General features: G+C 53.0%; 1 protein-coding gene and 1 pseudogene across 1 annotated transcript in view; one reads left to right on the forward strand and one right to left on the reverse strand.

Moving 5' to 3' along the window:
• The window catches only part of LOC127474809 (uncharacterized), a 1,721,191-nt pseudogene that overhangs the window by 935,725 nt on the left and 759,173 nt on the right, over nucleotides 1-26,293 (reverse strand).
• Nucleotides 1-26,293, forward strand: part of LOC127474834 (zinc finger protein 883-like) — a 237,550-nt gene that overhangs the window by 35,902 nt on the left and 175,355 nt on the right. Inside the window, 1 exon segment of the mRNA XM_051796137.1 lies at nucleotides 24,839-25,607. Within this exon segment, the coding sequence (XP_051652097.1) occupies nucleotides 24,839-25,607 (769 nt within the window).

Below are 26,293 nucleotides of genomic sequence, written 5' to 3' on the forward strand. Positions count from 1 at the left end.
TTTGTCTGCCTGCACTCCTGGCCTCCAAGGAGCTGCTCCAAGGAGTCCCTGGGGAGGCTTTGGCAGTGCCTGCCCTCAGTGGGGCCCAGCAATGCTTCAAGGCACTTGCAGTTTGGCTTCTGACTTCTTCAGCAGCTGCTTCAATCTTCTCTCAGTACCTCAGGATCATGGGCTGGGCTGCAAACACCCTGTGGGGCTCATTAAATTCCAGAAATCCCTCAGGATCTCTTTGTCTTCCTTTAATTGTCTTCAAAGCAGTTTCAAAACAATTCTTCGAAGTTTGTCCTTTTTTTGTTTTAATTCAATGATGGCTATTTTTTAGTTCAGAGAAGAGGTGATAGAAGTGTTCTCCAAGTGATCTTGATGCTGAGTGTCTCCTCAGGAGATCCGCACTGACCCTGGATGATCAACCTTGCTCCTCACCCCCCAACCTCACCACTTCTGACATGGCCCATCTTGGACTGACAGCTGATGCAGCTCCAAACACACTGTGGGACCCAATAAAACACTGAGAAACAAATTATTTCCTTCCTTTAATTGTCTTCAAGTCTTCAAGAGTTCTACAGCTAATTGGAGTTGTTTTGTAGTTTAGCTAAGGAGGAAGATTTTAAAGTGGAAGTCATGAAAAATATATATTTTTTGTTGAATAGGAATGATTTACACAGAGCCTTGGGATGCAAGAGGGTCAGGGCACAAAGGATTTGGATCCAAAGACAAGAGGGTAAAAGACATTAGTAGCATTTAATTTTTGACCCGTTTAACAGTTATCAGGTGATTCAATAGCAGTTGCTATAATTTTAACAGGGACTGAATTCTGGATTCAAAACTACAACATTCACACCACAGACAATTCACACCCACACCCAGGCAGAGATGTGTGGACACATCAATAGCTGGCTGTGGAAAGGTCCCTCTCCCAAATTCTCCTTGTTGTCAGGGAAACACTCCCCAAATCCCTTTGTGTTTGCCAACAGACAAGGGTCACAGCTGGAGGAGGGTTTGTTGAGGGGGATCAGAATTGTCCTGGGCATCAGGGAGGGTCTTTGGAGTGTTGCAAACTGGAGGGTTCCCGAGCTGGGAGAGGCTGCCAGAGGTGTCCCACTGAGAGGGAGGTGCTGGGGAGCTGCCAGGGCCTCCCTCAGCCCTGCTGGTTGTGGGCTCCCAAGGGGACTGGCTTTAGTGATCTGCTGAATTTCCATCCTGGGGTCAGGAATGACTGGAGTTTCCAAACTATTTGGGAATTGTATCCAAACTGTTCCATTTGGGTTATGATTCAGGCAGGGAATGTTCCAAGGTTTTCATGGGATGACTGATTATCCTGTGTTCCCCAGCTCTTACACCCATCCCAGTCAGCTGGATGGTTCATTGACAATGTGTCCCGAGGGGCGGCACCTCCGATGCCATAGAAACCCCTCCCCTGGATTAGGAAACCTTTGGAATTCAGGAGCTGTTCCAGTGGAGCATGAAAATGAAGAGCAGTTTTCCCAAAGCCCAGCCCCAAGCAGAACAAAGCCAGGCCCCATCAGTGTCAGAGCAAAGGTCCCCCATGGCTGTGTCCCTGTGGCCGCTGAGGCGGCAGTGCAGGCCCGAGGCGGTGCCGGGTCCCGGTGCAGCCGGGGCAGAGCGGCGGCTGCGCGAGCGGCAACCCCGGCGGTGAGTGCGGCAGCCCCGTGGGAGCGGCGGCTCCGGGCACAGACGCCGGCGGCAGCCGCTGTGGCTCCTGGAACCCAGTGGCCATTGGGACACTGCAGGGCCTGCTGGAATCCAGGGGCCAGTGGGACACTGGGGAGCCTCTTGGAGCCAAGGGAACCCTGGGATGTTTTGGAACATCCTGGAATCAAGGAGCCATTGTGACACTGCAGGGCCCCATGGAACCAAAGGAACCCTCAGAGTTTTTGGAACCTCATGGATTCAAGGGGCCATTTCTGGCAGGATGCTCTGCTCAGATAATACCTAAACAATGGTCAGAGAATGCAAACAATGCAAACTCTCTGTGGTGAGTTACTGCTGGTGTCAAGGTGCTGTTTTTAATGTTGAATTATGCTAACCCCAGAATGCTTCATGAAACTTCAAACACACATCCTGCTTTTTGAAGCAGGATTTGACAGATAAGCTGCTCCCTGGCCTGCAAATATGTCTGGCAGTCAAACCCTTGATAACTATAAAAGCCCCGTCCAACTGTCATGGGGCAGATTCTTCCACAGACTTCCTTGAAGTGTGTGGAGCTTCTGCCATGAAGCAGAGACAGCTCTTCATGGTCACTGCCCAGGGGTTGGGTGGAAAAAAAAGAATTACCCCCTGTCGTTGTGTGATGAGTTACCTCAATGTCTGCTTCAGGATCATTTCTTTTTGCTGGCTTTGATCCAATTGCTTTAATAGAGTTACTTTGATGGACTCCACTGTCCTATCTTACACTATACTACTAGGGGTTTTTGGCTTTTATAATTTGAAGTAAATAATTCTGTTAAAGGTCTTTCATCTGTTCACTTTTCTGATCAATTTTTTGTCCATTTGTCATAATAAATCATTCATTTTATAGAAATATTTCTGATTTGCCATCACTAAAACCTGCAGGACAAAGTGATTGAATCACACCTCTATAATTCCTTCAACTGAAACCAAAATCTGAGCCTGAGATTGGATCCAGCCACCCCCAGGCTCCTCTCTGAGAAGGAATTTAGAAAGCAAGGGGGTCCTTTGTGCATCTCGTAGCTCAACGAGTTTAGCACAGAATCCCCCTGCACACACACAAACACACAGGCATGGGAATCTACACACACACTCCTGTTCATCCCTGCACAGACATAACCCAGACAGACTCGCAGGGGAACTCCACACACCATTCCCACATCACAACATGGGAACGGTTAGAAAAACATAAAATATGTCCACCAACCCTCACTGCACTGCAGCATTCACAGGATGTGACACCTGTGTCCACTTTTGAAATGTTACAGCCATTCTACACAGCCTTTATTTCCTGTCAGCTGAGTATTCTATCAGCTGCATTCTAAGATGAAACTCCAGGCACATGAACAGCTGATTCTGTTCCACATTTAAACGCTGCTGCACATTTTTAATGGAGAAAGGAGGGAAACTGCTCAGTGTTCAAATGAATGAAACACAGTGGGCCACAAAAGGCAAACATACATAGTGTACAGTAGCTTTCTGGAGCTACAGATCTGCTCAATTTTTTATGTTTGGCATTCAGAGACCATGTTTAAATTATTAAACTACTCCCGTTCTGCCCCCCCACCCCTTTTTTGGAGTGTTTCAATTGCCTTTCCTTCTTCCAACAGCTGTGACAACTGTTAAAACAGTCAGTAAAATTAAGTCTGCTCTATAATCCTTTAGTCAATGTTACATTTTAATCAGAGGTTGAGGGAGATTTCCTGTTACAAATGCACTGATTCATTTAAAATTATTAAACTGACACATATGTCAAAATGATTCGATACATTTATTGCATGTTAGCTCATTAACTATTAGTAATTATTAGTGCTATTGTTACTGCTGAAAGAGCAAAAATTCAAGACTGCAGCTGGCTTTAAGTTATTGCACTCTTTAACATGCTCTGCCTTTAAATCAAAGCATACCTAGTGATGGTCAGACAGATGTCTCTGCACTCTCAAAATATTCAGACAATTTTTAGCTTGAATCCTCTCTACCCTCACCCATAACACAAGAACTGCAGAAACTACAACACCTATTTCCTATGTCCTTATGCTCACATGTGCATATGCAGGTCACAATATACAGTCAAATCACAATTGCTATGGATATTATTAATGTGTCAAACTCTGGGGTTTATTAATTGAGACAGGGAAGCAGATATGGTTCTGAATGTTAGTTCTTTCTCTGTGTCCATTCAATCCCACACGCCTCAAGCGCTGAAGTCACACAATATATTGGGAGTGTTTTAAGATGACTTTTAAATGAGCCAAAGAGGAAGGAAAAAATTAGTTTGAATCTTGCACGAAAGCCAAAAAGACATGTGCCCTGATTTCATTGAAATGCATCCACTCTAAGAGCCTTATCTAAACTAATCCCTCAAATTAGCTGTAAGAAGGTACATTCAAGAAAGCTCCTTTAGGGGAGTTAGGGGGAACAAGGCATCCACCAAAAAAAAAAAAAAATCACCAACAAAAAAAGCCCAACCTGACACCCAACTTATCGTCTCTACATATTTTATAAAAAAAAAGGCACTGTAGTAAAAGCTGTAGAAACTGCATTCTTACATTTATGAAGCCCTCTTACACTATACACAGTGCACTGATCTATAAACCATATCTGAAAGGGCACCCTCCCCTGTTTATTTTCTGTTATTTACCCCGGAACATCCCAGTGGGTTTTCCCTGTGCCCCCTTCCCAAACTGTGCCCCCCCAGCCAGGCTGTTTGCTCCTTCCCGTCTCATTTCAGCCCCGTGCGATGGCCGCCATTCCCTTTTCCTGCCTGGCTCAATTCCCCCCAGCCCTGCGCTGTGCAGGCAGTGAGGACAGCGAGTGGGCAGCTCCCTCCAGCACACTGTCCCCTCCCGAGCAGCCTCTGTGCCGCTGCGGCCGGGGCGATGCGGTCCCTGCTCTTCCTGGCGGTGCAGGGAGAGCGGCTCCGGCAGGAAAAGTTCTCCCAGTCCATGTGCACCCAGCCTTGGAACAGAGCCTTGGAAATCTTTGATCCATACACGGGATGACTGGAACCATCACTTACAGCAGGGTTATCTCTACGTGCTGTCCTTATGTCCTCTGACATCTAATACACGGTTTTTAAAACAACAGATTAAAGGGGTTGCACTTTTTAAAGGTACAAGGAACACTAAATTCAACCCTCACAGTTGAATAAATAACACTCCAATAAATACCCACATCAGAAAAGCATCGATTTTAAGTCCTGAAAACCAGAAAAGGGACTTTTCACATGGGTGTCCTATTATCCAGAACTATTAGGGAAGAATTCATTAGAATAAAGAAGTCTAGAAGTGTTCTGTGCAAGATCAAGGTGAGATTCTCTATCTTCTAACATTTCACTGACCTAGGAAGCAAGAATTTGGTACGGAATTAATACTGGAGAAAAATGAGACCAGTGAAAGATCCTGAGCTCAGGAGAACCTGACTGTGCTGGGGAATCAGAGCTTTCACCCTGGGAAATGAACTGCTCTGAAAGAGTGGGAAGAAACCAGGAACAAAGGCTAAGTTCAAATGCTCCAGAGTCAACAAGTCCTTCCTCACCAAAAGGTCTGAGCTCCCCTTAACTCACCTCTAGACATCCATGGAAATAAAACAGCCTGACCTTGAACCCAAGGGAAACAAAGACAAATTCCACGGCTTTAGCTGGAGCAAGGTTGGAGGGGGATGTGTCACTCCTCAATGACATCACATGCTCCCCGTGACATCACATCCTTCCTGTGACATCACACCTACCTTATAACATCACATCCTCCCCGTGACACCACATCTCCCCTATGACATCATGTCTTCCCCTGTGACATCACATCCTCCCCAGGACATCACATCCTTGTTGTGATATCAAGGCTCCTCTATGATGTCATATCCATCATATGACATCACATCTCTCCTGTGATACCATATCATCCCTGTAACATCACAATTCTTCTGTGACATCACATCCTTCCTGTGACATCACATCTCTTCTATTATGTCACATCCATCAAATGACATCACAGCTCCCCTGTGACATCGTACCTCTCCATGACATCACAGCCTTCCCTTGTCACCACAGCTTCCCTGTGACATCACAGCCTCCCCTATGATGACACAATCCTCATATGACATCACATTTCCTGTGACATCACATCTCTCCTGTGATATCATATCATCCCTGTGACATCACATCCATCATATGACACCACATCTCTCCTCTGATAATATATCATCCCTCTGACATCGCACCTGCCCCGTGACATCACATCCTCCCTGTGACATCACATCTCCCCTAGGACATCACATCCCTCCTGTGACATCACATCTCCCCAGTGATGTCACATCCATCATATGATATCACATCTCTCCTGTGATACCATATCATCCCTGTGACATCACGTCCTCCCTGTAACATCACATTGTCCCTGTGACATCATAGAGCTTTTGTGACTTCACATCCTTCCTGTATCTTATATCATCCCTGTGACATCATGTACTGCCGGTGACATCACACCTCCCTATGACATCTCGTGCTTACCTGTGACATCAAATCTCGTGACATCACATTCTTGTTGTAACATCAAGGCCTCTCCATGACATCACATCCATCATATGACATCACACCTCTCCTACGATCTCATATCATCCCTGTGACGTCACGTCCTCCCCATGCCATCAAAACTCCCCTATGACATCACATCCATCATATGATGTCACATCTCTCATGCGGTCTCATATAATCTCTGTGATATCACATCCTCCCTGTGACATCACGTCCTCCCCTGTGACATCACGTCCTTCCCTATGACTTCCCAACCATCATCATACCTCCACATGACATCGCAGCTCCCCTATGACATCACATCTTTCCTGTGACATCACATCTCTCCTGTGATATCATTTCATCCCTGTGACGCCACGTCCTGCCCTGTGACATCATATCATCCCTGTGTCATCAAGACTACCCTATGATGTCACATCCATCATATGACATCACATCTCTTCTGTGACATCACATCCTTCCTGTGACATAACATCTCTTCTATGATGTCACATCCATCATATGACATCACACCTCTCCTGATATATAATATCCTCCCTGTGACATCATGGCCTGCCCTGTGACATAACATCGGCCCCATGAAATCACAGCTCCCCTGTGACATCACATCCTTCTTGTGACATCCCACCTGCCCCGTGACATCACATTCTTCATGTGACATCACATTTCCCCTATGACATCACAGCCATCATATGACCTCACATCTCCTCTATGACATCACACCTACCTTGTGACATCACATCCTTCCTGGAAAAGGGGGTTGGTCTGCCCAGTCCGATGGTCCCATAGGGGTCTTTGGGCACAGGGGGGTTTGCAAAGCGGGGTAGTTCCCTGAGTTCCCAACTTACTGTGGTGTGCTGGGGGCTGCAGGATCCAGTGTCAGCCTTGGATTATGCCAACACTTTCAGTTTAGAGGAATTACAGAGGTGTAACTGAATCACTTTTGTCCTCCAGGTTTTAATGATGGCAAATCAGATCTATTGATAGAAAGGAATTTATTTAGGGTTATAAATGATCAGACAAAAGATCTTCATCAGAATTATTCACTATACAATAGAAACACTAAAACTACCAGGAGTACAGCATAAGACAGGACAGTGCTCTACACTAAATCAATTGTTGAAGTAATTCTACTAAAGCTGGCACAAAAGCAATAATTTTTATTTACAGATGGATGGAACTCCCCCAGATCAACGCTGGTGGGAAGATCTCTACTCTCAACCTCCAGCAGTGACCTTGGGGGCTCCCCAGCCAAGGCAGGAATCTCCACACACCCCCCAGGAAGGGTTCTGATGAAAGAAGCTGCCCCTGAGAAAGGGGACTGGCCCTTTGTGGTCAAAAGGGATGGACTGACAGTCACTGGACTCCAGGGGTTGCCTCACAATTAGGGGGTTCATTCGCAGTGGAAGCAGCAGTCGAAGTTGGGGCACTTGTAGGGCTTCTCTTACTGGTGGGTCCGTTGGTGTTTGGTCAAGTGAGAGCTGCGGGTGAAGCTCTTCCCACACTCCTCACACTTGTAGGGCCTCTCCCCAGTGTGGATGTGCCGGTGGGTGACAAGGGTGGAGTTCTGTTGGAAGCCCTTCCCACAGTCAGTGCAGCGGAAGGGCCTCTCATCCGTGTGCGTCCGCTCATGCCTGAGGAGATCTGAGCTGGTCTGAAAACTCTTCCCACATTGCAAGCACTTGTAGGGCCGTTCCCCAGTGTGGATGCGCTGGTGTCTTAAGAGGGTGGATCTCTCACTGAAGTTCTTCCCACATTCCCCACACCTGTAGGGCCGATCCCCAGTGTGGATGTGCTGGTGGCGGATAAGGGTGGAGCTCTGGTTGAAGCTCTTCCCACATTCCCCACACCTGTAGGGTCGTTCCCCAGTGTGGATGTGCCGATGGGTGAGGAGTGTGGTGCTGTTCCTGAAGCTCTTTCCACATTCCAAGCATTTGAAGGGTTTCTCCCTGCTGGGAGGCTGCTCAGGGACCACCAGCTCAGAGCTCCCCCTCAAGCTCCAGTCGCCTTCCCGGCACAGGCTGGCTCTTTCCTCCTCAGAGCACCCTGGGCTGGCTTTGGAGCCCCTCCTGCGGGGGGATCTCCGGCCCTTTTCCTCCCCGCTGCCTTCCTGCGCCGGGGAGCCCTTCAAAACGGCCTCTCCCACCAGGGTCTCACGGGGGGATTTGTCCTCCGGGCTCTCCCTCCTCAGCTCGGGGCCTGGGGCAGGAAGCAAGAAGGACAGGCAGGGGATTTGCCTCCGGCCCACAGGGAAGGCCAAGGACATCCCCCCAACTCCGGCCCCGGCAGGACGGCGGCGCCAGCGGGGTTGTCCTGCAGCCGGGGCCATGCTGGGCTGACAGAGCCAGCACAACACCCGCCCAAAGGGACACTGACTTCCTCCTCACCTGCCTGGGGGGCCCAAGGCATCTTCCTCTTCCTCGCAGCCTCCTCCTCCATCCGCCCAAGCTTTGGGAAGGACAAATCCTGATGGGGGGAAAACAAGGGCTGAGCGCGTTGGCTTGGGGGTTCCTCCTGCCCAAGTCCATCTCTAGAGCTCACCGGGCATCCTGTGACCATAAAAACCTCCAAAACACAAAGATTCAGTCCAGAAAAACCCAAACCACCGAGGTTAGGGCAAAAAACCCTCTCAAAAATAGCAAGAATTTCACCCTCCCCAAACTGCTAAAAGTTGAGATTCAGCCAAAAATTACTCCAAACTATGAAGGTTAGCCCAAAAAATCTCACCCAGAAGTTCTCCCTCTCTGGTCTCTCCTCTCTTGGGTTCTCAGGGTCTCCCCTGTCTGGGATGCTGGGGGTCCCACTTAGGGATGCTGGCAGTGTTGGGGGTCCCAACGGTCCCTTCTCCTCTGACTCTCGCCTTCGGGGTGCTGCATTCCAAGACATTCACCGCCTCCAGGTTCTCCACATTGTTGTCCCGGGAATCCCAGGGGTCCCCACTGTCCAGGCTTCCCCTTCTCGGTGCTCCCCTCTCCAGGCTTTCGGGCCTCTTGCCTCCCCCCTCTCTCCAGCCTCCCCCGCACTCCAGAAGGACCGCCACGGCAACCCCGTTCCCGCTCTCCCCACTCCCCTTAGCTCCTGCTCTGCCCCCTCTCCAACCCTGTTCCCATCGGCCCACAAACCCCAGCTCCCCCCAGCTCCCTTTGGGGGTGACCCACTGCCCCTCACACTCCCTTTGGGGGTCCCACCCGCTCTTTTCGCTTCTCTCGCCCCTTTCCCATCGTGGCCGCTCCGCTCACCCGACAGCGGCAGGAAGGGCAGGGACAGGGGTGGAGCAGCAACAGCAACAGTAGAACAGTCACCCCCCCCCCCCCATGGGTGCCCGGGAAAGGGGGAACTCGTCTCAAATATCCTGGGGGGAGCATGGGGGGTCAGGACATACTGGGGCTGCCAGCACAGATTTCCCTGCAAAGTCAGCAGTGAGTCAAGCTCTGCAGAGGAGATTGTGCCCCATGGATGGGATTGCAGAGGCTCCCTCAGGTCCCCAGAAGGAATCAGCAACCAGGAACAGACACAAAAGGCCCCCACAAAGATTTCAGGGGGAGTGTCCAGTAGAGAGGGGACAGTGTCACCCCACCAGGGCGGGGCTGGCAAGTGGGAGGCTGCTCCAGGGGTCTGCAAGAGGCCTCGTGCTCTGCTCAGCCCCAGCACTGGCTGGTCCCAACACCCCCGGCTGCCCCCGGCCCTGGGCAGCTCTGCTGCCACAGGCTGTGCCCTCACCGTGGCCCTGCAATGGCCCTGCCTGTCCCTCACCCGTGGCCCTGCCCGTGGCCCTGTCCCTTGGCTCTCTCTCTGCCAGCTCAGTGTGGGGCACACGGGCTGGGGGTGCCTCCCAAGCCCCCCGGGCAGCCGGCGTTGGCTGGGGGGATGTGAGGGCTGGGCCTGCTCAGCACAGCCCCGGCCTCGTGCCCAGTCCCTCTTTCCTGCCCCACACAAGAGCTTCCCGGCCCCCCAGGGCTCCCCTGCTGCTGCCTCTGCTCCTGGCCCTGCCTTTGCTGCTCCCTTGGCTGGGGCAGCGGCTGCAGGGGGGGATGGCAGCAGCTTCAGCTCCACGGCACTTCCTGGGGGGAGCTCAGCCCGGGGGGACGGGCAGGGACCTGATGGGGATGGACAGGGGCCCAGCAGGGACAGCCAGGGCCTGCAGGGGAAGGCACAGGGACAACCTGGCCCCCCACACTGACACCGCTGTCTCTGCTCCTCCTTGCAGGCTCCGTGGCCAGGCACAGTTTGTGTTCCTGGGTGCCCACCATCTCAGCACTTGGAGACGCTCAAATCAGCGCCCGCAGCTCTGCAGCAAAGCCCCAGCTCACCTGGCACACAGGGGATGGACACAGCACCTGCTCGGGGATGGGCACTCACAGCTTTGTTTCTTCCCCACCACAGGGCTCTCCTTCCTCAGCAGCACCTCTGCCTTGCACTTATTCTCAGCCTCACCTCAGGGACAGCTCTGGGCTCACCTCCGCGCCACTTCTCAGCCTCACCTCAGGGCCTGGGCTCAAGGACAGGAACCTGCAGGGAGGGGACATGTTGGGGACAACTGGGGGGCTTTGTGGGGCACTGGGGGATTAACGGGGGATACTGGGACACACTGGGGAGAACCAGGGAGCACTGGGAGGGACTGGGAAGTTACTGGGGGATTACCAGGACAGAGCAGGGGACACTGGGAGGTTACTGGACCATACTGGGGGTTACTGGGTGCTCACTGGAGGATCACTGGGTCATCCTGGGGGGCAGTAGGAGGTTACTGGGACACACTGGGTGGTCACTGAGGGGGTTACTGGGCCATACTAAGGGTCACTTGGAGGACACTGGGCTATACTGGGGGCACTGGGATCCCCTTCGTCAGTTCTGCTCCCCCAGGACTTTTGGGGGCACCCCCAGGACCCCTCCCCTGGGGGCTGCGAGCTCCCCTGAACCTACTGCTGGGCTTTAGGGGACACCCGGGCCCCCCTTCCTTTGGGGTCTCTGTGTGCTGAGTTTTCAGGGCCTCTGGGGTTCGAGGGGGGAATTGGGATCCCCTTTCCCTGGGGTTGGTTTGCTGGGCTGGCAGAGGCGCTGTGGTGGGATGGGAAATGGCCTTATAGGAGTTTTAGTTGGCCGTGGCCAGACAGGACTGACACGGAGATCCCCCAAAATCCATGCAAAACCCCTGAATCCCCCTCAGAAATCCACCTTTGGACCCATCAAAACCTCCTCAAAAACACCCCAAATCCCCTCAGAGACCTCATCTCCCCCCCATGACCTCCTAAACCCTCTCAGTGACCTGCAAAACCCACCTGGGACCCCCAAGCCCCTTCAGGGACCTCAAAAAACCCCTCAGGGACCCTCAAAACCATCTGGGACTCCCAAAATCCCCCTAGAAACCTTCAAAACTCCTTCAAAGGCACCCCCCACAAAGCCTCCAGGACCTCCCAATTCCCTCGGAGACTCCAAAACTCCCTCAGGGATTCCCAAACCCCTTCAGGGACCTTTAACCTCCCCCCCTAAGTCCCTTCGCGACACCAAAGCTCCTCAGAGCCCCCCAAAACCTCCTCAGGGACCTCTAAAAGCCCCTAAGGGACCACAAAACCACAGAACAGCAGAAGAGCTTTCTGTAAAGGAAGGGAGCAGAGAATCTGAGAAGGAGGAGACCAGGGAAAAACTGAAGTAAAGCAATAAAATCATCCTGGCCCTTGCAGTTTTTCCTTCACCTTTTTCTCACTTTTCCTTTTTTTTAGGGTTCTTTTTTTCATTGGGTGGTTTTGAATTTTTTTTCCGAGGGACTTTCTCAGCAATCGAATCACCCTTCCGGGTTCTTGGGAGGCCTCCGGGCCCCGCGGCCCCCGAGAGGGTCCTCCGAACCTCCGAACCCCCCGCGCTAAACCCTCCCGAGCCCTCCAGCCTTTCCCCCCCCAGCCGCGCTCCCCGCAGCCCCCGAGGGGATCCCCAGACCCCGCTCTCCCGCACCCCCCGCCCGCACTCAGAGCTCACCGACCGACCCGCCGCCATCACCGATTCCCGGCAGCCAACGCGGCAGGGCCGGGGGCGGGGCTGCGGGGGCGTGGCCGCGCGCTGATTGGCTGCGGCGGCGTTCTCTGAGCGCGGTGCGCGCGCAGCCGGGACTCGGTGATGGCGGCGGGGCCTGCGGTTCGCTCTGAGCGCTGTGAGTCCCCCGGGGGGCTCGGGAGGGTTTAGCGGGGGGGTTCGGGGATAACTGAGGAGGTTTTTAGGGGTCCCTGAGGGAGTTCGGTGTCCTGAGGGGACTCAGGGGGTGGTGGAAGGTTCCTGAAGGGGTTTGGGGGTCTCTGAGGGGGTTTTGGTTTCTGAGGAGATTTGGGGGGTGCCAGGTGGGGTTTGGGGGGTCTCTGAGGAGGTTTGGGGGTCCTGGCGGGACCTTTTATGCAGTTTTGGGGTCTCTAGGGGGTTTACGGGGTCTTAGACGGTTTTGAGGGTCTCTGAGGGGGATTGGGGGGTCTCTAAAGGGGACTGGGGGGTCCCAGGTGGGTTTTGCGGGTCACTGAGAGGGTTTAGAGGGTGCTGGGGAGGGATGAGGTCTCTGAGGGCCTTTGAGAGGACCTTGAGAAGGTTTTGATCGGTTGAAGGGGGATTTCAGGGGTTTTGAGGGCATTTTGGGGGGTCCCCTAAAGCCCAGCAGTGGGTCCAGGGGGTCCCCCAGCCCCAAAGAGGAGGGGTCCTAGGGATGGCCCCCAAAATCCGGGGCGGGGGGGAAATGTACCACATCTGGGTAAGGGGATCTCTAGACCGCAGTATATCCCAGTGACTTTCCAGTGACCCCTTCAGTGACCAGCCAGTGTGTCCCAGTGACCTCCCACTGCCCCCCAGGATGGCCCAGTGATCCTGCAGTGAGCACCCAGTAACCCCCAGTATGGCCAAGTAACCTCCCAGTGTCTCCCCGTGTGTCCTGGTAATCCCCCAGTAACTCCCCAGTCCCTCCCAGTGCCCTCCCAGCATCCCTCAGTAACCCCCCAGTCCCTCCCAGTGCCCCCTGGTTCCCCCCAGTGTATCCCAGTATCACCCAGTAATCACACAGGGCCCTGCAAAGCCCCCCAACTCTCCCCAATGTTTCCCCAGATGCCCTTGACCTTTCTGTGAGTGTGTGTGTGGGTGTTTTTGTGGACAGAGGGTCCAGGGGGGCTCCTGGAGTGGGGACATCAGGGATGGGGTTTGGGGACAGTGGAATTGGGGGTGTCAAGGAGAGAATTGGGGCCATGGGGAGGCTCTGGGGACATTGGAGACACCGGGGGGTCTCGGGGTGTCAAGGGGGGAACTGGGGACACCAAGAGGGTCTTGGGGACACCAGGGGGGTCTCAGGACTCACCTGCTCTTGGTGCAGGCCCTTCTCTCCCCTCCAGGCCTCTTTAACCCCCCCAAATGTCTCCTAACCTCCATTTTCCTTATAATCCCCTCCACTCACAGATCCCTTTGATGCCCCAATGCCCCCAAAACCTGTTTTAACTCACCCAAAGACCCCCAAAACCACCTCCAACCACCCCCAGATCCCCCCAAATCTCCCCCAGCCCCCTTTCAAATCCCTTCCAACCCCCCCCAAAGAGGGATCACCCACACCCTGGGACAGGAACACAGTGGGCTGTACTGGGGGCACTGGGCTGTACTGGGAGGGCACTGGGGGGGGCTCAGGTGTCCCAGGACAATGTGGCCCAGTTCCAGGAGAGATCTGGGGAGCAGTGAGGAGGTACTGGTCTGTACTGGTCTGTCCTGGTCTGTCCTGGTCTGTACCCCCAATCCCCAAAGCCCCTCCCCAGCTCCCCCAGGTCCCTCCCACACCCCAAAGCCCCCCAGGCCCCCCCAGGCCCCTGACTTGGTCCTGCTGCCCCTTGAGCATCTGCAGCTCCTGCAGAACCAGGCATTTCTTTGCTCCCCACCGGGTCGTTCCCACACCCAGAATGGAATCTGGAGGCAGCAGGATGTGCACAGGGCTCCCATTTCCTACAGTGCAAAGGGGCTGCAGGGAATGATTCCCCTGCTCTTGCAAATCTGCCCAAACCTGCAGGGCACAGAAGGGGGAGCTTCAGGAATTTGCTGGCCTTGGGAGTGGAACCAACAGGGTATTGAGAGGAACATATCCCTCAAATACAATCTCTGCGCATACACAATATCTGTCTGGACAGACAGATAAAGCAATAATCAGATATATTCTGTATCATATCTATGGCACATATTCTATAGAGTCCATCCTTAGGTGTTGTATGATAGATTTATAAGATATTACACATAATAAGCAGTAATAAGGCAAGTGTCCTCCTTAGGACACACTTCAGAAGGGAACTTGCACTTGACCCCCCTCCCTCTTCAGCTTCGAGCCACCCGGTGCCACAGAGGGGGACAGAGCTCCTGTGGAACATTCTATTCCACTGACACAGAGCAAGGAATAAACCCAAACTATTGCCTGGGTTTGTTCCCTGGGGGTCTCTGCAGCAGCAAGCACAGCCCCACACTGACTGCTCTGGGCTGTGCAGGCATTTGTGCTTCTGCCTGTCTCACACACACACACAAAAGTCTGGTTAGTGCTGCCCTCAGGAAAACCCCCCAGCCTTGGTCCAGCTAAAGCTGTGGAATTTGTCTTTGTTTCCCTTGGGTTCAGGGTCAGGCTGTGCCTGTGTCCAGCCCAGAGGCTCAGAAAAGCATTTCTCCCATCCCACTGCAATCTGCTGCTGCAGACAGGACCCAGGCACTGGTGGCACTGGGAGTGAACAGCAGAGTGTTTCCAGGGGCTCTCTGAAGGAACACAAGTGTCCAAAGAAACCAGCACAAGTGTCCACAGAAGTCCCAGTCCTTCATCCTGAATGAGCTTGTTCAGCCCAGGAAAAACTGTCTAAGTTTTATTTCCATGGAAGAAGGTTTTTCCCACTTTAACACCAGTTTAGTTCCAAATCAATTTCTTCATTTCCTCCTCCCAATTTCCCTGAAGGACACTGACAGGGGCCATCGACACTGACAGGGATCACAGTTTGTCCCTTGGCCATACAACTCCTGTTGTTTGGTAGCACAGGAGAGGTTAATTAGAGCCCAGGCTCCAATCCCAGGGCACCCATTGGATCAGCACTTGTGGATACTGTCCTAGTTAGGACAGCTGAGATCAGTTCATCATGGTGGGTGTAACCCAAAACTGTATTCTATAGCCTTCCATGTCATTTCCCAGAAACTAGACTATTGTTGTCAATAGACTATTCGCACCTTCTACCCATAGAGCCTGACTCCTCAGGCTATAAACTAGGTGTTAAGAGGCCTGTGAGATAGAAGGATGTTTCTGTCCTCACACCCTTTGTGAACTCCCTGCCCTGAGGGGAGTACCAAGCATTCCTGCCTGAACTGGAGGATATATAATCTTGGAGTTTTGGAACATTTTTAAAACCCACTCGTGGGATCCAGAGGACGGCTGCATCTCATCGCTCTCAACCAGACTTAGACCACCACTGGACTGCGATCACCAGTTCTGCCCAGACTGCAGCAGCTCTCCCACCAGCAGGTTCTTCCCCTCTCCCTTTACTTTGGACTCAAACAGGGCCCAAGGAACACCACTTTGTTCAGGCCCCAGGGTACTGGGTTACACATTTGGGTTTTTGTGGGTTGAGACCAATTGTTTGTTTGTATTATTGTACTTACTGTATTATTTTAATAAATTGTTATTCTGACTTATAATCTCTCCTTTGAGTTGGGTCCATTCCCCCTGCTGGTTAACTTTTAAACCAGCACATTTTGGCGCCCAAACGTCGGGCAGAGAGAGAGAAGTCAGAATCACAATTTCATTTGAAGCATTTGTCTATTTGAATATAGAAACTCCCTGATCACCATGTTGTTTGATGCACTCACATGGATGTTGTATTTGAGCCTGTTCATATTTCCACAGATGGCGTATTATTTGCCTGTTTTGATGCTCTCTTTAAGACCAGGGAGAGGGATCCAAATTGCTTTATTAGTATATTATGTTTATGTCATTCTAACATCAGAAGCAATGAGTTTCATTGTAAATGTGTATTCAGTCCTGTTTGCCTGTCCTGGTTTGGGTTGCTACCTCTGGGGCCTCATTAAAAATCGTACCCAGCTTTTTGGGGGAACAGGGGTGGATGGTTTCCAGCCTCCCACCTCCTTCTTCCCCTTCAGACCTGCTAAAACAGTTTTTGAAAATATTGAGTTCCCTTTTGATGTTAAGGACAGCATAATGTTATTGTTAGTGTTGCTCTGTCTGCTCTGTACTGTGTACACCATGTTTAGGGTCAGAAAAGTGCCTTTTAGGGAGGTTGGTTGGACACCTGCCCTGGGAGCAGATAATGCTGAGTGGCACGGGAAGTGGGAGGACATCAGCCAGTATTTGGAAAAGTTTTCTCCTCCAATGATCTGGAAATTCACCCCTGAACAACTGCAGGATCCTGTTAGCATGATAAGACTGGTGAAGGAAAAATGCTCTGGCAGCTCCAGAGATGGCCAGCTCACAGCAACCTGCTGGGCCCTGGCCACTGCCTACCGGGCACTGCTTGACATGATACAGCACTGTCAGGGCGAGGAGAGAAGGACCAAATCCGCAGACACCACGTCCACCCAAACCACAGCTGAGTCAGAGGGAGAAAGAAATGAACCAACCAGCACCGTGTCCACACAAACCATCGAGGAGCCAGAAGAACAAGCAAAACCAATAGCAGTCGCCCCTGTCCAGAAAAGGAAATCAAAGACTAAATCAGTTCGCATAGCAAATGATGACGAAGAGGCGGGACCTTCACATCCACCGGAGGAGACAGAGCCAGAAATAATCACTCGGTCCCTGTCCCTGGGTGAGCTACGTGAGCTCCGGAGAGAGTTCACACGACAGGCGAACGAGTCCATTCTGACCTGGCTGCTCCGAATCTGGGATGCCGCAGCTAACGATACGATCCTAGATGGGAGTGAAGCCAGACAGCTGGGATCCCTGTCTCGAGATGTAGTCATTGATCAGGGGATTGGAAGGAGGCAGGAAACTCTCAGCCTCTGGCGGCGACTGTTGTCCAGTGTGAGGGAGAGATACCTTTGCAAGGAGGACCTCCACGTACAACAAGGACAGTGGAACACGATGGAACAAGGTATCCGGTGCTTAAGGGAGTTAGCTGTACTGGAGATAATCTTTTCAGAGGATGAAAGATTCCCTAAGAGTCCAGATGCCGTACAGTGCACCTCCCAAATGTGGTTAAAGTTTGCACGACTCGGGCCAGAAATGTATTCCCACTACTTAGCAACGCTGCAATGGAGGGAGGGAGAGGACAAGGTGGGAGCATTGGTTAGCAAACTCAGGATTTATGAAGACACTGTCACCGCCCCATTACGAGCCCACGTCTCATCTGTGGAAACCAAACTGGCTGAACACGGCCGAAGCCTAGAAGAGAAAATTGAAGAGGGACACCAGAAGCTAAGAGAAGAGATTAAGGAAGGGATTTTCCATATCTCGCCAGGACGAACAAGAGTCTCTGCTATCAGGAGCCAGCGTTCCCCAGCTAAGGAGAGAAGGTACACTCCACGTGGCGATCTATGGTTTTACCTCCGTGAGCACGGAGAAGATATGAGGAAGTGGGATGGGAAACCCACCTCTTCCTTAGCAGCCCGGGTACGTGAACTGAAAAGAGGAACAAATACCATAAAGAACTCTTCAAGGGTGAACGTTGCTCCAGTCTCTCGTGGGCAAGACTCCAGACGGTACAGGAATGATGATACGTCTGATCCTCTTGAAGGGACCTCCAGGTCATACCCACAAGAAGAGCACAATGAGTACCATGACCAGGACTAGGGGTGCCCTGCCTCTAGCCAGGTAGAGGAGAGGGACAATCGAGTCTATTGGACTGTGTGGATTCGGTGGCCTGGCACATCAGAGCCACAAAGATATAAGGCTTTAGTGGACACTGGCGCACAATGCACATTAATGCCATCAAGATACGTAGGGGCAGAATCCATCTCCATTTCTGGGGTGACAGGGGGATCCCAACAGCTGACTGTACTGGAAGCTGAAGTGAGCCTGACTGGGAAGGAATGGCACAGACACCCCATCGTGACTGGTCCAGAGGCCCCGTGTATCCTTGGCATAGATTACCTGAGGAGTGGGTATTTCAAAGACCCAAAAGGACTTCGTTGGGCTTTTGGCATAGCTGCTGTGGAGACGGAGGAAATTAGACAGTTGAACACCTTGCCTGGTCTCTCAGAGGACCCCTCTGCTGTGGGACTGCTGAAGGTTGAAGAACAATTGGTACCGATAGCCACAGCAACAGTGCACCGTCGGCAATACCGCACCGACCGAGACTCTGTGACCCCTATACATAAGATGATCCGCGAACTGGAGACCCAGGGGGTGGTCAGCAAGACTCGCTCACCCTTTAATAGCCCTATATGGCCAGTGCGTAAGTCCAGCGGAGAGTGGAGGCTGACGGTGGATTACCGTGGACTCAATGAAGTCACACCACCCCTGAGTGCTGCTGTGCCGGACATGCTGGAGCTCCAGTATGAGCTGGAGTCCAAGGAAGCCAAGTGGTATGCCACCATTGACATAGCCAATGCCTTTTTCTCCATTCCTTTGGCAGCGGAGTGCAGGCCACAATTTGCTTTCACTTGGAGAGGTGTACAGTACACCTGGAATCGACTGCCTCAGGGGTGGAAACACAGTCCCAGCATTTGCCATGGACTGATCCAGACTGCACTGGAAAAGGGTGAGGCTCCAGAGCACCTACAGTACATTGATGACATCATTGTATGGGGGAACACAGCGGGCGAAGTCTTCGAGAAAGGAGAGAAGATAATCCAGATTCTCCTAAGAGCCGGTTTTGCCATTAAACGGAGTAAGGTCAAGGGACCTGCTCAGGAAATTCAGTTCCTAGGAGTGAAGTGGCAAGATGGACGCCGCCTAATTCCAATGGAGGTGATTAACAAAATAGCAGCCATGTCCCCACCAACCAGCAAGAAGGAAACACAGGCTTTCCTAGGCGCTGTGGGCTTTTGGAGGATGCATATCCCCGAGTATAGTCAGATTGTAAGCCCTCTCTACCTTGTGACACGGAAGAAAAATGATTTCCAGTGGGGCCCCGAACAACAACAAGCCTTTGAACAAATTAAACAGGAGATTGCCCATGCGGTAGCCCTTGGGCCAGTAAGGACAGGACAGGACGTGAAGAACGTGCTCTACACCGCAGCCGGGGAGAATGGCCCTTCTTGGAGCCTCTGGCAGAAAGTGCCTGGGGAGACCCGAGGACGACCGCTGGGATTCTGGAGTCGGGGATACAAAGGATCTGAAGCCAGCTATACACCAACTGAGAAAGAGATCCTGGCTGCCTATGAAGGAGTTCGAGCTGCCTCAGAAGTAATCGGCACCGAAGCGCAGCTCCTCCTGGCACCCCGACTACCAGTGCTGGGCTGGATGTTCAAGGGAAGAGTTCCTTCCACACATCATGCCACCGATGCCACGTGGAGTAAGTGGATCGCTCTGATCACGCAGCGAACCCGGATAGGGAATCCTAATCGCCCTGGGATTCTGGAAATTATCACCAATTGGCCCGAAGGTGAGAGTTTTGGACTATCCTCTGAAGAAGAGGAGGAGAAGGTGACACGAGCTGAGGAGGCCCCACCATATGACAAGCTACCCGCAGATGAAAGGCGATATGTGCTCTTCACGGATGGCTCCTGCCGCATTGTAGGGACAAACCGAAAATGGAAGGCAGCTGTATGGAGTCCCACACGGCGAGTTGCAGAAGCGACTGAAGGACAAGGTGGGTCAAGTCAGTTTGCAGAGCTTAAAGCCATTCAGTTGGCTTTGGATATAGCTGAACGAGAGAAGTGGCCAAGACTCTATCTCTACACTGACTCATGGATGGTGGCCAATGCTCTGTGGGGATGGCTGGAAAGATGGAAAAAGGCCAACTGGCAGCGCCAAGGGAAACCCATCTGGGCGGCGGAGATGTGGCAGGACATCGCTGGCCGGGTAGAGAAGCTGAGTGTGAAGGTCCGTCACGTAGACGCTCATGTAGGCAAGAAACGGGCTAATGAGGAGCATCGTAACAACGAGCAGGCGGACCAAGCTGCCAGGATTAAAGTCTCTCAGGTAGATCTGGATTGGCAGCACAAAGGAGAATTATTTCTGGCTCGATGGGCCCATGACGCCTCCGGTCACCAGGGGAGAGATGCAACATACAGATGGGCTCGTGACCGAGGGGTGGACTTAACCAAGGACATTGTCTCACAGGTCATCCATGACTGTGAGACATGTGCTGCCATCAAGCAGGCCAAGCGGGTGAAGCCTCTATGGTATGGTGGACGGTGGTCAAAGTACAGGTATGGGGAAGCCTGGCAAGTTGACTACATCACGCTCCCCAAAACCCGCCAGGGTAAGCACTACGTACTGACCATGGTAGAAGGAAGCACTGGATGGTTGGAGACATACCCCGTGCCTCATGCCACTGCCCGGAATACCATCCTGGGCCTTGAAAAACAAGTCCTGTGGCGACACGGCACCCCGGAGAGAATTGAGTCTGATAATGGGACCCATTTCAAGAATGGCCTCGTAGACACCTGGGCCAAAGAGCACGGCATTGAGTGGGTGTATCATATCCCCTACCATGCACCAGCTGCTGGAAAAGTTGAGCGGTGCAACGGATTGCTGAAAACCACTCTGAAGGCACTGTGTGGGGAGACTCTCAAACACTGGGAGCTGCATTTAGCAAAGGCCACCTGGTTGGTCAACACCCGAGGTTCCATCAATCGAGCTGGCCCTGCCCAATCAGAACTTTTGCATACTGTAGATGGAGATAAAGTCCCCGTGGTACATATGAGAGGAATGTTAGGGAAGACTGTTTGGATTAGTCCCACCTCAAGCAAAGGCAAACCCATCCGAGGGATTGTTTTTGCTCAGGGACCTGGTTCCACGTGGTGGGTAATGCAAAAAGATGGGGAGACACGTTGTGTACCACAAGGGGACCTAATTTTGAGTGAGAATGGTCTGTAATGTTTCATTGTATATATATAGATAGATAGATAGATAGATAGATAGATGTATATAGTTTTAAAGGGATATAGTTTTTAAAGGGGGTTAATTTGGGCATGACATGGATGGCATAGAATAAGGGGTGGATAATGTCCTAGTTAGGACAGCTGAGATCAGTTCATCATGGTGGGTGTAACCCAAAACTGTATTCTATAGCCTTCCATGTCATTTCCCAGAAACTAGACTATTGTTGTCAATAGACTATTCGCACCCTCTGCCCATAGAGCATGGTGGGTGTAACCCAAAACTGTATTCTATAGCCTTCCATGTCATTTCCCAGAAACTAGACTATTGTTGTCAATAGACTATTCGCACCTTCTACCCATAGAGCCTGACTCCTCAGGCTATAAACTAGGTGTTAAGAGGCCTGTGAGATAGAAGGATGTTTCTGTCCTCACACCCTTTGTGAACTCCCCGCCCTGAGGGGAGTACCAAGCATTCCTGCCTGAACTGGAGGATATATAATCTTGGAGTTTTGGAACATTTTTAAAACCCACTCGTGGGATCCAGAGGACGGCTGCATCTCATCGCTCTCAACCAGACTTAGACCACCACTGGACTGCGATCACCAGTTCTGGCCAGACTGCAGCAGCTCTCCCACCAGCAGGTTCTTCCCCTCTCCCTTTACTTTGGACTCAAACAGGGCCCAAGGAACACCACTTTGTTCAGGCCCCAGGGTACTGGGTTACACATTTGGGTTTTTGTGGGTTGAGACCAATTGTTTGTTTGTATTATTGTACTTACTGTATTATTTTAATAAATTGTTATTCTGACTTATAATCTCTCCTTTGAGTTGGGTTCATTCCCCCTGCTGGTTAACTTTTAAACCAGCACAGATACAAACTGAACTTGTGCTCAGGATGCAGCTGGGAGCAGAGATTTCCCTGCAAAGTCTGCAGTGAGTCAAGCTCTGCAGAGGAGATTGTGCCCCATGGATGGGATTGCAGAGGCTCCCTCAGGTCCCCAGGATGAATCATCACTCTCCCAAGTTCCTGCCAGGAGGTTGGAGCCAGGTGAGGGTGGGGCTGTTCTGCCAGGAAGCAGCAGTAGGACAAGAGGGCTGGATCTGGAGCTGTGCCAGGGGAGGTTTAGGTTGGATATTGGGAAGCAATTTTTTCCCAAGAGAGTAATCAGGCCTTGGAATGGGCTGGGCAGGGAGGGGTGGAGTCAGCGTCCCTGGAGGTGTTGAAGGTCAGAGTGGATGTGGCCTCAGTGCCATGGTCTGGGAAGCACAGCGGGGTTGGATCCAGGGTTGGACTTGATGATCTCGGAGGTCTTTTCCAACGTGGCTGATTCTGTGATTCTGTGATTGCCATTCCTGTGGCAGCACATGCTTGAGGCTCCATCCCCAGGGTGATAGAGATGTCTGTCCATATCTATCTCCAAGGTTAGTCTGTAAATGTGTGGTGTTAGCAAAGCAGGCTGAGTTCTGGGCTGGTTGTAGAAGGAGAAAGAAGCCCAGAGGCCAGTGCAAGCAGGCAGCCCTCAGCTTGCACCTGATGTCCCCTCCCTGCAGGTTCCTGTCCTTGAGCCCAGGCCCTGAGGTGAGGCTGAGAAGTGGCGCGGAGGTGAGCCCAGAGCTGTCCCTGAGGTGAGGCTGAGAATAAGTGCAAGGCAGAGGTGCTGCTGAGGAAGGAGAGCCCCGTGGTGGGGAAGAGGCAAAGGTACCCATCCCCGAGCAGGTGCTGTGTCCATCCCCTGTGTGCCAGGTGAGCTGGGGCTTTGCTGCAGAGCTGCGGGCGCTGATTTGAGGGTCTCCAAGTGCTGAGATGGTGGGCACCCAGGAACACCAACTGTGCCTGGCCACGGAGCCTGCAAGGAGGAGCAGAGACAGCCGTGGCAGTGTGGGGGGCCAGGTTGTCCCTGTGCCTTCCCCTGCAGGCCCTGGCTGTCCCTGCTGGGCCCCTGTCCATCCCCATCAGGTCCCTGCCCGTCCCCCCGGGCTGAGCTCCCCCCAGGAAGTGCCGTGGAGCTGAAGCTGCTGCCATCCCCCCCTGTAGCCGCTGCCCCAGCCAAGGGAGCAGCAAAGGCAGGGCCAGGAGCAGAGGCAGCAGCAGGGGAGCCCTGGGGGGGCCGGGAAGCTCTTGTGTGGGTCAGGAAAGAGGCGCTGGGCACGAGGCCGGGGCTGTGCTGAGCAGGCCCAGCCCTCACATCCCCCCAGCCAACGCCGGCTGCCCGGGGGGCTTGGGAGGGACCCCCAGCCCGTGTGCCCCACGCTGAGCTGGCAGAGAGAGAGCCAAGGGACAGGGCCACGGGCAGGGCCACGGGTGAGGGACAGGCAGGGCCATTGCAGGGCCACGGTGAGGGCACAGCCTGTGGCAGCAGAGCTGCCCAGGGCCGGGGGCAGCCGGGGCTGTTGGGACCAGCCAGTGCTGGGGCCGAGCAGAGCACGAGGCCTCTTGCAGAGCCCTGGAGCAGCCTCCCACGTGTCAGCCCTGCCCTGGTGGGGTGACACTGTCCCCTCCCTACAGGGCGCTCCCCCGAAATCTGTGGAGGGACCTTTTGTGTCTATTCCTGGTTGCTGATTCCTGCTGGGGACCTGAGGGAGCCTCTGCAATCCCATCCATGGGGCACAATCTCCTCTGCAGAGCTTGACTCCCTGCAGACTTTGCAGGGAAATCTGTGCTGGCAGCCTGAGTATGTCCCGATCCCCTGCGCTCCCCCCAGGATATTTGGGATGAGTTCCCCCTTCCAGAGCACCCACGGGATGGGGGGGGAGGTGCTTGTTTTCCTGGTGTTCCTGTTCCTGCTCCGCCCCTGTCCCTGCCCTTCCTGCTGCTGTCGGGTGAGCGGAGCGGCCACGATGGGAAAGGGGCGAGAGAAGCGACACAGGAGCCTGAAACGGGGGAGTGGAGAAGGGAAAACCTGGACAGTGGGGACATCTGGGATCCCCGAGACAACAGAGTGGAGAACCTGGAGAGGGAGAATGTCTGGGAATGTGGGACCCGTAAGGCGAGAGTCAGAGGAAAAGGGACCCTTGGGACCCCCAACACTCCCAGCATCCCTAAGTGGGACCTCAGCATCCCAGAGAGGAGAGACCTTCTCAATTCCAGAGGGAAAAGAGATGAATGACGGGGAACATCTGGGAGAGATTTTTTTTGGCTAATCTTAATATTTTGGAGTATTTTTATGTAAATTTCAACTTTTTGCAATTTGAGGGACTAAGGGTCTTCTTGCTATTTCTGAGTGATTTTTGTGTGAATCTGGGTGTTTTGGGTTTTTCTGGGCCGAATCTTGGTGTTTTGGAGGTTTTTATGGTCACAGGATGCCCGGTGAGTTCTAGAGATGGACTTGGGCAGGAGGAACCCCCAAACACAAACGCTCAGCCCTTGTTTTCCCCCCATCAGGATTTGTCCTTCCCAAAGCTTGGGCAGATGGAGGAGGAGGCTGCGAGGAAGAGGAAGATGCCTTGGGCCCCCCAGGCAGGTGAGGAGGAAGTCAGTGTCCCTTTGGGCGGGTGTTGTGCTGGCTCTGTCAGCCCAGCATGGCCCCGGCTGCAGGACAACCCCGCTGGCGCCGCCGTCCTGCCGGGGCCGGAGTTGGGGGGATGTCCTTGGCCTTCCCTGTGGGCCGGAGGCAAATCCCCTGCCTGTCCTTCTTGCTTCCTGCCCCAGGCCCCGAGCTGAGGACGGAGAGCCCGGAGGACAAATCCCCCCGTGAGACCCTGGTGGGAGAGGCCGTTTTGAAGGGCTCCCCGGCGCAGGAAGGCAGCGGGGAGGAAAAGGGCCGGAGATCCCCCCGCAGGAGGGGCTCCAAAGCCATCCCAGGGTGCTCTGAGGAGGAAAGAGCCAGCCTGTGCTGGGAAGGCGGCCGGAGCTTGAGGGGGAGCTCTGAGCTGGTGGTCCCTGATCACCCTCCCAGCAGGGAGAAGCCCTTCAAATGCTTGGAATGTGGGAAGAGCTTCAGCCAGAGCTCCTACCTGCTCCAACATCAGCACATCCACACTGGGGAACGTCCCTACATGTGTGGGGAATGTGGAAAAAGCTTCAGTCAAAACTCCCACCTGATCCGACACCAGCACACCCACACTGGGGAATGGCCATACACATGTGAGGAATGTGGGAAGAGCTTTAGGAACAGCTCCCACCTCCTCACTCACCAGCACATCCACACTGGGGAACGGCCCTACACGTGCTTGGAATATGGGAAGACCTTCAAGGACAGCTCCAACCTCATCACCCACCAGCGCATACACACCGGGGAACGGCCCTACAAGTGCTTGGAATGTGGGAAGAGGTTTCAGACCAGCTCACATCTCCTCAGGCATGAGCAGACACACACGGATGAGAGGCCCTTCCGCTGCACCGACTGCGGGAAGGGCTTTAACCAGAACTCCCACCTCGTCACCCACCGGCGCATCCACACCGGGGAGAGGCCCTACAAGTGTGGGGAGTGTGGGAAGAGCTTCACCGACAGCTCTAACTTGACCAGACACCAAAAGACCCACCAGTAAGAGAAGCCCCACCAGTGCCCCGACTGCTTCGACCGCTGCTTCCACCCTGAATGAACCCCCTGATGGTGAGGCAACCCGTGGAGTCCAGTGACTGTCAGTCCAACCCTTTCGAACACAAAGGGCCAGTCCCCTTTCACAGGGGCAGCTTCTTCTAACAGAACCCTTCTTGGGGGTGTGTGGAGATTCCTGCCCTGGCTGGGGACCCCCCCAAGGTCAGTCCTGGAGGTCGAGAGCAGAGATCTCCTCGTGAGTGTTGGTCTGGGGGAATTCCATCCATCTCTAATTAAGAATTATTGCTTTTGTGCCAGCTTGAGTAGAATTGCTTCAACAATTGCTGTAGTGTAGAGCGCTGTCTTATCTTTTTCTGTATTTCTGTTAGTTTTAGTGTTTCTCTTGTGCAGTAAATAATTCTGATGAAGATCTTTTGTCTGATCATTTGTAACCCTAAATAAGTTCCTTTCTATCAATAGATCTGATTTGCCATCATTAAAACCTGGGGGACCAAAGTGATTTAGTCACACCTCTGTTATTCCTCTGAACTCCAAGACTGAGATTGGATCCAGCAGCCCCCACAACCCACAGGAAGTTGGGAGCTCAGGGGGGCCACACCCCTTTC

Source organism: Manacus candei, unplaced genomic scaffold, assembly GCF_025592945.1.
Source record: "Manacus candei isolate 608988 ecotype Guabito, Panama unplaced genomic scaffold, ASM2559294v1 h1tg000045l, whole genome shotgun sequence".
Classification (NCBI taxonomy): Eukaryota; Metazoa; Chordata; class Aves; order Passeriformes; family Pipridae; genus Manacus; species Manacus candei.